We start from the raw sequence: 11,520 nt of genomic DNA, 5'->3' as shown, positions 1-11,520 counted from the left end.
CTAGCAGTAGACAGTAGTGACATAGTTTGCAGGTTGAAGAAGTCATTGTACGGTTTAAAGCAAGCCAACAGACAATGGTATGACAAGCTGGCCAACCGTCTTTGCTCAAAAGGATACACTCATTCAGACAGTGATTATTCACTATTTATAAGAGGAATGGATTCTCTCTAGTGTTTGTTGTTATATATGTTGATGATATTATCTTAATTGGTACTGACATGAAGGAGATTGGTTCTTTGAAAGCTTTCTTACATGAGCATTTCAAGATAAAAGACTTAGGAAGGCTGCATTATTTCCTTGGTTTGGAAATATTGTATAGAAAGGATGGTGTTCTCATCTCACAGAGAAAATTTACTTTTGATCTCTTGAAGTAATTTGACTCTATGAATTACAAACCCACTACTTCACCATTGGACTCTACTGAGAAACTGAAACTCACAGAAGGCACACTATTATCAGATCCTACTCACTACAGAAAGCTAGTAGGCAAGCTTAACTTTCTCACTAACACAAGGATGGACATAGCATATTGTGTCCAGCACCTTAGTTAGTTCATGCAATCCCCTATAGAACCTTATTTGAAGGCAGCCTATATGTTCTCAGATATCTACAACAGGACCCTACACTAGGAGTTCTTATCTCAAACAAATTTGACCTCACCATCAGTGCTTATTGTGATTCAGATTGGGCCTCTTATCCTAATTCAATGAAGTCTGTGAGTAGTTATTTGGTACTCATGGGTATAGCCCTATTAGTTGGAAATCTAAGAAACAAGCCACAGTGTATCTATCCTCTGCAGAAGCAGAGTACAGGGTTGTGAGACAAGTGGTAGGTGAATTAGTATGGCTGGAAAGATTACTTGATGAGGTTCCTTACCTATACATGTCTTTTGTGATAGTCAAGCAGCAGTTCACATTGCTAAGAATCCAATCTTTTATGAGAGAACTAAACATATATAGGTGGATTGTCACTTTGTCAGAACCAAGTTGCAACAAGGATTGATCACACTCCACCATATCCCCACAGATTCACAATTGGTTGATGTCTTTACTAAAGCCTTAACAGGAGTCAAGCATACTACTCTATTAAGCAAGTTGTCTGTAATTAACTCACCTCCAACTTGAGGGGGTGATAAGTACATTAGTAGATGATGTACACTATTCATTCATAGAGTAATTAGTTAGTTATTTTTCATTCATAGAGTTAGTTAGTTAGGAATCACAAAGTTTGTTAGATGTGTCAGAGTCGATCAGTGTATATATATACACAATCATTGTATTAATTATTTTCAGTTTTCACATTCTCAATAATATATTTTCTCTTTTCCTCTGATCGTTGGTGAAAGCTCAAATCTCCATTAATGGAGAAAGTTCATTGTTTCTCAGCCTATGTTGTTAGTTTTGTCAGTCTCAAAAGTCCAAAGAGAACCTAATGCGGTGGCAATTCCTTTTACGAAAAGAGACACGTTTCATTATTTTCTTAAGATTCTAAAATATCCTTGGACAAAAATAAAAAGATACTTTACAAACATGTTGATATCTCCCTTTAACTCACATTTCTACTATATGGAAAACTCAGTTCTTGTATAGCATATTAAACATGCCAACATTGCTAAGAGAAGGAAATTAAGAGATTGAGTACAATTTATAGAGTGAGTTGACTAACCTTTTTTCATGGTGCCAACAAATTTCATGAAGGTCAAAACCTCCGTCAATTATTATCATACTTGAATCACCTCCAGTGCCATTGGCTAATTCAGCTATAATTTCATTGTTACAAAGAAAAATTTGTGAACATCATGTTGGATGCATATTTCACTTTAAAGATTGTTAGTTATAATCAAATAATTAGGAAGAAGATAGAGCCACAACTAGATATAAAATATATATGTGTAATGTCATCTTCTATATTTCCTTTAGAACGGGGGATAAAAGCATAATTTGGTGAAATTAAGTAAGAAATTACCAGGAAACAAATGCAATAAGCAAAGATAGATTGGAAGGGAAAAAACCTTACCAAGGCTAAAATCAGACACAACTAGCATAAGAATGCAGCATCAAAAGTCTAAAATATTACTCATCTGAATTATATTGACATTTTACGTTGATACCACTTTCATTACTCACACTTCTATAATAGTAAAAAAAAGGGAAAAAACAAATATACATATTTAATGAATATAATAATTATAAATACATTAGATTTTGTGACAAATTGATAAAAAATTATTCTACATTATAATGAACTTAAATAAACAATTTATAACTACTTAGATTAAAAAAATATATATTTTATATCATATAAAAAAATATTATTGCATAGATAAAAGATTGAAATTAGAGAAAACACATAAAAAGAACCCATGAACTTAGCAGGACAACTTACTTTAGCACTATAACTCTATGCGTAATTCTTTACCCCCCTAATCTCAGATCAAGTGAATTTAAATGCACTCAAATCGATGACGTGACAAAGTTAAAAGAATAAAAGTGCGTATTGGGAAAAAAATTAAAGAGTAAAATTATAAGTGGGTCCCGTTTTTTGTTCTTTTCAGCCAATTATTTTTCATTACACCCACCACCCCACCCTTAGCTACTAGCATCGCCACCCTTTCTTCTTCCCCACACCCCACCACCCCTTGCCACCTTCAGCCACCATTGCACCACCTCATTCTTCTTATTTGAAACACCCCCTGCTCTTCTTCGAAACTCCCCACCACATTTCTTGTTCTTCGAACCCCACAGCCCAACCTCTTTCTCCTGCTCCAAACCTCTCTGCCTTCAACCACTATTTTTCTCACTTTTTTCTCCTAACGAACCCCCCACATTTTTTTCTTTACTTCTGATCTTTCGCTCATTCAATTTCACTTTTAAGAAGACTATCATCTTTTTTTCAAGATTTGAATCACTAGTTTTGAAAATTGAAAAGAGAGGATTGTTGGTGTTGAAAACTATTGCTTCAAAATCATTATTTATGGTAGTGTTTATATTAATGGTGATGAACTTGAATTTTTTTAACGTTAGATTAATCTTCATTTTTTTCTAAAATTGTTAATAAATAAAAAGAAATAAAAGAAGAACTAAAATATCAAAATTTAAATAATTTTCAAGGTGGCACTGATGTGGCGCTGATGAGTTGATGACATGGTGCTTGTGAGATGCACTTGCCACTGTGAAACTGATATTATGATCTTAAGATGGTATAAAATTCATTTCAAATAAGAATAGGAAGATAAATAATTATATGTAAAGTTAAAATGTTAAAAGTAAGTTGTCTTGCTAAGTTCAGGGATTTTATGTGTTTTCTCTTGAAATTATTACTCTCTTTGTTTAAAAAGAGTGATTTAGTTTGACTTGACACGAAATTTAAGAAAATAAAAAAGAGTTTTGAATCTTGTGGTTTAAATTAAAGTTATATTAAATGTACAAAATTACATTTTAATCTTATAGCATTAAATATGTCACGTGAAAAATTAAAATAAAAATATTACTAATAATGGAAATAGATCATTCTTTTTTAAATAAATTAAAGAGAAAAGTAGATCATTCTTTTTTAAACAGAGAGAGTTAATATATGGGAAGTACCTCAATCCGGGTTACCAAATTAGAAAATAAAAAGTTAGAGAGAGTTCTAGAAGTCCGTTAGAAGTTGTAAGAAGAAGTCACTCACTACGCTATTAAACGTCGAGTCCTACCCAGAAAAATTTGGTAGAAAGATGAAAGGGGATAGTAATAAGCAGATAGAAATCAAGCTATTGTGTCCTTTAGTATCAAATATGGTAGTACCAATCATGGTTTGGGAAGAAGAAAGACTTGATCTTGGTTCCATTGCACGCATTTTTGGGCTTAACCCATTTACATTGAAGATAAATTGTCACTTTATGAGTAAAGAGGTTGATTTTATTGCTTCTTCTATTACATGGAAATCACTACTTTCCTTCTTCTCTGCTCGTGGCTTCTCCACTCACCCACTAATTCTTCAAGGGCATCTCTCTAAACTTGGGTCCAAAAGTAAGCATCTTTTTTTTCTTCTTCTTCAACTTTTTTGAGTGAAGAGATGCATTTTAAAGCTTAAATTGTTGAATATGTTGGTGAAATTTTGTTCCGATACTTAAATGGAGTCAAAATATTGGGTTTTTCTTTTAGGCTGAGAAGTGGACCAGAGAAGGTCTAATATGGGTATAAACGGTTTAGCAGTCTTATGAGACAATTTGATTTGGGTTTCTTTCAATTAACCCCATGTTAGGTGTAAAGAATTTGGGTGTGTTTGTTATGAAGGAAAATGTTCTTATTTCGTACAAGGAAAACAAGAGAGTTTCTTACTATTTTCTAGTGTTTGGTAAGTAGGCAAGAATATATTACTTATCTCAAGAGCATTTTTATGTTATCTAGCTAAACATTGTGTAGGTGGAGTGGGATGGGCAGTGGGGGTTCGAGGATAGTGGGTAAAGGGATGGGGGTTGGGGATTTGGTGGGTACGGAGGAGATAATTAACTTATGTAACTTGTTTTCCGTTAGGACTTATTTGTGCCTTCAAAAACATATGATACAAATTTGAATAGGTTTACCTAAGCCTGGATGGAAACCAATTATGCCGACTAATTCATATGCTAAATATATAAATGTATGATTAATGGATTGATCCACTAACATAATACGACTATACATTCCATGTTTTGGTCCAGCTATTAGGGTTGACACAATGGCTGATGTTTCTTAAGTGTGCCTACTCTGTAAGCTAACTTGTGCGGGCTCTTCACTTTCAAAGTCGTGCCCATGTCGAATTCTCCAAAAGTGTACTACTTTTGGAGAATCCGACACGCACCCATTGGCATTTTGAAGAGTTCCACCAGCATAGTCTGCAAGTATCTCCTGCTCTCTGGTTTGGGCAGGAGAGGAGAATATTTCTTGAATCCGCTATGAAAAGGAAAAACTGCTAGCACATCTTATGCAGTCAGGAGTACAAAATTGCATGCCTTTCTGTACATCAGCCTTTTTTAGCTACTAGTTTGTCTGCAGAACTTCTCATAATGTCTATTAGCTACTGCCTAACAAGTTGAAGGTTGATTAGTGAATAGCATGTGAAAAGATAGTAGGTTTCAAAGATTTATTAATATCATTTTGAAAGGATGGATCACTTGTTCCCGCTGCAGCTTGTTTACATAATATATCGCAGAATTAAGCTTTTGAAGCTATTGAGGAGTAGTATTCCTACAGCATGTCATGGAACACTTCTAAGAACTATTTATTGTGGTTACCTATTCATCTCCCATCACCATTCTCCGCTTATGAACCATGTTTCAAACTATTCTTCTGTGATTGTGCAGGATCGCATAGTCCAACACTAGTTGATAATGGGTTGCTCTGCAAGAAGGATCTCAATGATGAGAGAGAGAAATGCCATGAGGAAACCAACTCCCTTAGTAACAAGAAATTCAAGGGAAGCTCTAGAGGTAATGACAGATTATACAACTTTGCTAGTGCAGGAATGTCATTGAACCTGAAAAGGAAGCTTTGTTTGGAAGGTTCGTGCCTGTTAAAGAGATCAAGAACAGATGAATATGATGAAGGTTTGTTACAATAGAATAGGCTTAATGGTGTCTTATTATTATCTCAATCTTTGAGCTCATTTTCCACATTTGGAAGCTCAATGTGAACTGTTGTACTCTTTATCTCTTGGTCTCATATCACTGGTTTATTTCTGATGTATTTTCAGGTTTGAGAGAGGAACAAGTGGATTTCCCAAACGCTGATAGACCACTTTTATGCAGTTTAGCGTGTGAAAAGCTGAAAAGGTTTAGAGATGATGAGATGGTTGTAACCACCCCGTTCAAGAGGATACGATAATTTGGCCAAACACAAACTGTGTTAGTTAGGTAGTTGTATATTGAAGTTATCGTTAGCATTGTACTCACCTGTAAATACTTGCCAATCGGTTAAAGTTGTTGCTGACACAAGTTTCAAATTGCAAGAGCATTTTGTGAGTTTGTCAAAGTAGATTATGGCTTGTTCTATGTAGTTTCCGATGGGCAAGATGTCCTTCTACCTTTTCTAAACCACATTACCATCTATCATTGTGGTATCAAGCCACCCAATTTCACAAGCAAGTCCTTTTCACAAAATTCAAAGCAACTTTTAGAAGAGCAGAAGTGTATGAACTTGTACATCTGACCTTACTTTTTGAAACATTTCTTAGTTATACAAAAGATTGAAAATTCTGGTACCTGATAATGAATGAAGTTGGGGATGCGCGATACAGGAATCAGACACGTAAAAAAAAGGAACTCGCCATAGTGGTTGACAATTAATTTGGATGATACAATGCTGAATCCTAAACAAGGGAGATTTTGTTTGATTGATAAAATCTATGCTAAGTACCGTGGCAATCATGTAACATATAGTACAAAACTTCTTTCTGTAGCTTCATTTGGAGGTCATCCATAGAAGTACTGCCAAGCAGCAGCAATACCAGCCATCAGTATCACTCTGAGAATCAGCTTATAACTGACTTTAGATGAAGAGGATGAGGGTGGTGGTTCCACCGGTTTTCCTCTCAATTTAGCTGATAACTTGGACAGTAGCACGCTTATCGGACCACTGGGCTTGGCAGCTGCAAGCAGGCAGAAAAGAAAGATTGAGATCAACATCTGAAACACTCACTAAATTACCCTATCATATTTCAAACAACTTCATTCAAACTAGTTGGTGTTAGCTATAAGAATACTGTCTCTATCCTTGTCCATTTCATTCAACTGCTAAACAAAACTGGTATCAAGATCAATATCTGAAACACCAACTTAAGCTTAACCTATATCAGCTACAGTTCCACATCAAATTAATTGTTCAAGGCATTAAGCTTTATTGATTCTCTCTATGTTTATTCCATTCTATTTGTATGCATTTCATTCTAATACTACATAATTTGTAGTTTAAGGAAAATTAGGATTTCGTAGGACTAGAGATTCTCCAAATGGCACCCTTAACCCTACAATGACATATAAATATTGATGCTTGGGAAACACCAAGACAGTGTAAGTTAAACAATAACAATACCCCAAATTCCAACAAGTTGGTAATAGATCTTTTGCTTTGATTACTGGAACTAGAGATATTAAGTCGACTGCATGAAGATAAACATACATCCATGCAAATCCAACTGAGAATGACTACTTTCACCATTAAGTAGAATCCCAGTGAATATAGCAACATCATAGTCATTACCAGGGAAAATTTACCTTTACTTTTCACAAGTCTCTCCTCCTCTTCAACACGCCTACGTAACGCATTAAGCAGTGATCCAAAATATAGAGCAAATACAGTGCACGTAATTGTGATAACATTGTATGGCATGCTAAAATCAGGAGTGGTCAAGGGTACAAGCAATACTTCTGTGTACCATAGAACAGGGCTTTCTTCCTGAAAAGAAGCAGATGCTCAATATAATGCATATCCAATACAATATCATATTACATCAGAGCTTCACTTGTTTAACAATTGATACCTGTAGCTTGGATAAGATAGGTGACTTGCAAGCAGATTTATCCTCAAATAAATGCATCTTTGTTTTGATCTCAGGAAACCTGATTAAAGCTGATGGAATGTCAAATCCCTGGTTAGCATCTGGAGGATACTCATCGATGTGCAGAAAACCCTGTGAAGGAATCCAGATAAATAAAGGTAATGTTAAACAATTTTCGGTCTATCACTAAAGTTAATGTGCATGTTGCTTTCTACCAGTTACATTAGATTCAGATCCACATAGATATAGGAGAAGAAATAGAAGAGATCACCTTTATGTTTTAACCATCCCTATCCCTGGCCCAGACAGAATTACAAGCTAACCACACAAGCAGATATAAAGAAGTTTAAAAGTTGAAGACTACAGAAAGGCCTGACAACATCTGATATCCTTTCAACTTATAAGGTACTTTGTCACTCCTCCATGTACAAATATTTTCATGTGAAACCTGCTTGGGCCACAAAGATTTACGTCTATACATGCCAATCTCCTATACAACTACTCCTAAATGAGATAATTAGATAGCTCGTTATCAAAAGAGCTTAAGAAATATAACGAGATGATTAAATAGCTGTCCTATCTGACCACTGTTCTTTGATATTGGCAATCAAACTCCAATCTCAATAAAACTTAGATTTCAGCAGATTTATTCTAGATAAACTGTAAAAGGGGATAGGTACCTTATCAAACTCCAATGTCAATATCACCGAGTGCACATCACATGGCAATCGCAATGCTATTTCCATTAGCCCAGGAGAAACCTTGTCTTCAGAAGGCGAAACATTTGTCCTTTCTACAACATCTGCTAAACTGTGAAGACGTTCATCTAGAAACACTTTAAGCGTGTGGTAATAAACCTTGACATACCAAGGCACAACTTGGAACAGATCAACCCGTAACGAGCATCTTCCTTCCTCGTTGACAGAAGATTTTGCGTACTCACTTCTTCCTACAGACTTCAAGGAGATGGCTATGGCACCCCTTTCATTCCCACTTCCCATAAGGAACCTGCGAGCCTGCAAGGGTGCCAGTTGAGATGACCATGTCACGGGACGCTTCCACCTGAACTCCAAGTCGAATGGCCTTGAATCACTAAAATTTTCTAGAGAAAATTCATACAGAAGGGATGACTCCTTCTGAAAGCCATTGGCTTCTTGAATTACCCTGACTGCCGACTCAGACATTTCAAAGCTCATGTCACTCCAAGCTTGAGATATCAAATTCTCAACATCAGATTGTTGTTGCGTCTCTGAAGTAGTCTTCAATTCAGACACCAAATCTGGCTCTAATTGGACATACACATTACTAGCATTTGAAAGAACACACCTTCCACTAACTTTCCGTCCAAACAATGAGCTCAGTGACCAACTTGGTTGCTGTATTGCAACAGATGATGTCATGCCACTTCCTAAAGTAACCGGTTGGAGAACAACAGTAAGTGTCTGTTCAAGCACCATTCCAGAACTTGCTGCAGCTAGATCAAATTCATTTGAGACTAAATGCAACCTCTGAGAGTGATAAAATCCTCGGTAGATAGAAGGTCTGTCCATCAATGCAGAAAGTCCAGCTTTGTCTCGGCAAGGAAGCAACTTTAGCCAAGGAGTGAGGTTCTCTGTGCAAACAGCCTCACGGGGCAAGGTGCCATACCTGATATTTGTAGCAAATGACTTGAAGCTCCATTGGGGAGAAGAATAAGCAGTTGATGACTCTAGGAAGTTAATAGAAGCACAAAAGAGCCCTGAAAGAGCATGTGTTAAATTTCTCCATGAAGCGTCGACCTGATGTTGTGGAACATCAAAAGTAGCCCACAGTTCAACTCCAGGAGGCTTTGCATTTCTACTTGAAATGGGATCATGTCCACCCCAGCGTGCATAATTCCAGCGACCTTGTGTGAACGACAGCTCCATTTCTCGAACTCTAAATTTATGGACCTAATTACACAGTGAGTGTTATGTTTTCATGCAATCAACTGCTAGACATGTATGACAAAAAATAACAACCTAGAGTATGCAAGAAATGTTCAGCCAAAAACTCACGCCACCTCACTACTTATTAGTGGTAGGTAAGTAGACAATATTTTTCAGGATTATAAAACACAAACAATTAAAACCATAATTGCAACTTTCCTTTTCATCATCCTATCTTAATTACCACAATTCCCCTGTTCTACAGAAGTTGCATTTGTATACAATGATTTAACAGTTATCATATCCGTTATGTAAAGATACCCATCTTCGATATTAATTATCTAGATGGAAGACACTCATAGTATATTATGCCTCCATCCCTAACTAGTTGGGACTGGCCACATGAATGCTCTGTATCCATTCTTCTCCATTTGGTTCCATTTCATTCTAATACTAAATGATTGGTCTTTTAAGGATTAAGTCTTCGTTAGAGTTAAAGTTCTTAAATCTTAGGCTTATCTCTACACATTCGTACTGATATAAAAAAAACTGGGAACTAATGTAAATATGATACCCTTAATCCCAACTAGTTCGTATTACTTCCATTGTGCTATGGTTTTAGCTAATTGCGTCTAATTTTGAGATATACATACAGAACTAAAATATGCCATTATTGTTTCAGATAAGAAGATTATTAAGAAACCGAAAATGAAGAAAAAGAGATTGATGCATCTGAAAGTGTACCAGCTGATAAATGGATTTGGGGAAAAGATGGTGGTGGCTGCCATGTGTTCGAGTTGGTGGGACTTTACTTTCGAAATGAAAATGGGCAAGCACTTTACGATCTGGCAATGGCCTCAACAAGAGTGCTTCCGAGAACTGTTCAATTTGATCTTCCTCTTCGGCAATAATTGACCCGAAACTCTTAAAGAGCAGAAGAAAAAGCAAAATTGATCTTAACCGAACCATTAATGGAGCTCCTGTGTTATCGTTGATATTGAAACTGGGAATATGTGAAAGATAAATCGAATAATTCCGCCATTACAAGAGCTTCAAGGTGTGTTAAAACTTAGATCAAAAGGTTTGAACAATTTTGGATCCATTGGGGTTTTGGCTGGTTGACCCGTTTAGACTTGCGGTATATTGCCCTTCGATCCGATCCCATTTGGTTCTTTTCCTCTTTTCTTTTTGTCATATTTCAATAGTATTTGCTTAGGACTTAGAGCCCGTTTGGATTGACTTAAAGAAAATAATTTTTTAAAGTGTTGGAACTTATTTTAAAGATAAGTAGTTATGTGTTTGGATAAAAGTGCTGCAGTTAAAAAAAAAGTTGTTGATGTGTTTGGCAAATAAGTGCTGATAAACACTTTTTTTAATCAAAATGTCTGAATACATTTAAGCAGTTAACATGATAAAAAGTTGATTAATTTAAGATTTTTATACTTAAAAAAAAATTAAAACAAAATAAATTTATATTTTACGTCCATAAGTAATAATATTTTCCTATCATTCACATATTTCTTTACCACCACAAATTATTTATAAGAGGAATAATAATAATAATAATAATAATAATAATAATAATAATAATAATAAAAATTCTCAAAATAATTATTTGGGTTTGTATGTTAAAGTCATTGGTGAACACATTTGTTCTCTAGATAAGAAGTTAGATAATCTAACTAATCTGATTATTCAAATTGATGACAAGATAAAATCGGCGAAACAAGTCTCTGAACAGGCTTCTATGTCCAAACAGCCTGATGTCCCTATTCAAAGACCTCCTAAGATTCAGGATTTTATTCATAGACCTCTTCATGGTCTTGAAAGCCGTTTAGATAAAAAGTTTTCATAGTCACGGCTTAACTCAGAGATAAAAAGATAAAACTAAAACTAAAAGGAAGTACCTTATAGTAAACACCACTCTTTATTGCTCCGGCCAAAGTCCGGCAAGCTTACAATACTTAGAAGATTTTACAAGAGAGAGAGAGAAACGTAAACAAGAAGAGGTGGTTTCTAAAACCTGCCCTCAATTAAAGAAAAACAAACTTATTTATAGAAAAAAGAAAGGATCTTTGTACAGGATACTGGGCCC

General features: G+C 35.5%; 2 protein-coding genes across 2 annotated transcripts; one reads left to right on the top strand and one right to left on the bottom strand.

Moving 5' to 3' along the window:
* Window positions 1-3,658: 3,658 nt before the first annotated feature.
* Window positions 3,659-5,956, top strand: LOC125870258 (uncharacterized). Its single transcript, XM_049550647.1, has 3 exons — window positions 3,659-4,010; window positions 5,327-5,569; window positions 5,716-5,956. The coding sequence occupies exons 1-3, from the start codon at window positions 3,716-3,718 to the stop codon at window positions 5,844-5,846; spliced, it is 669 nt and encodes a 222-aa protein (XP_049406604.1). The 5' UTR covers window positions 3,659-3,715; the 3' UTR covers window positions 5,847-5,956.
* A 251-nt stretch (window positions 5,957-6,207) lies between these two features.
* LOC125870257 (uncharacterized) lies at window positions 6,208-10,597 on the bottom strand. Its single transcript, XM_049550646.1, has 5 exons — window positions 10,170-10,597; window positions 8,199-9,449; window positions 7,501-7,650; window positions 7,235-7,415; window positions 6,208-6,609 (listed from the first exon to the last, which is right to left on the bottom strand). The coding sequence occupies exons 1-5, from the start codon at window positions 10,392-10,394 to the stop codon at window positions 6,434-6,436; spliced, it is 1,983 nt and encodes a 660-aa protein (XP_049406603.1). The 5' UTR covers window positions 10,395-10,597; the 3' UTR covers window positions 6,208-6,433.
* Window positions 10,598-11,520: the final 923 nt, after the last annotated feature.

The sequence above is a fragment of the Solanum stenotomum genome, chromosome 7 (genome assembly GCF_019186545.1).
Source record: "Solanum stenotomum isolate F172 chromosome 7, ASM1918654v1, whole genome shotgun sequence".
Taxonomy (NCBI): Eukaryota; Viridiplantae; Streptophyta; class Magnoliopsida; order Solanales; family Solanaceae; genus Solanum; species Solanum stenotomum.
The sequence above is the reverse complement of the archived record's forward strand: the minus strand, read 5'-3'. Positions and strand labels throughout refer to the sequence as shown.

Bases quoted from the DNA above. Each gene is read 5' to 3' on its own strand.
- LOC125870258 (XM_049550647.1), top strand. From the start codon at position 3,716: ATGAAAGGGGATAGTAATAAGCAGATAGAAATCAAGCTATTGTGTCCT. The intron at 4,011-5,326 runs GTAAGCATCTTT...GTGATTGTGCAG, and splicing joins CTCTAAACTTGGGTCCAAAA to GATCGCATAGTCCAACACTA. The intron at 5,570-5,715 runs GTTTGTTACAAT...ATGTATTTTCAG, and splicing joins AACAGATGAATATGATGAAG to GTTTGAGAGAGGAACAAGTG.
- LOC125870257 (XM_049550646.1), bottom strand. From the start codon at position 10,394: ATGGTTCGGTTAAGATCAATTTTGCTTTTTCTTCTGCTCTTTAAGAGT. The intron at 9,450-10,169 runs GTACACTTTCAG...CTGTGTAATTAG, and splicing joins CCAAATCCATTTATCAGCTG to GTCCATAAATTTAGAGTTCG. The intron at 6,610-7,234 runs GTAAATTTTCCC...GCCTGCTTGCAG, and splicing joins GAGACTTGTGAAAAGTAAAG to CTGCCAAGCCCAGTGGTCCG.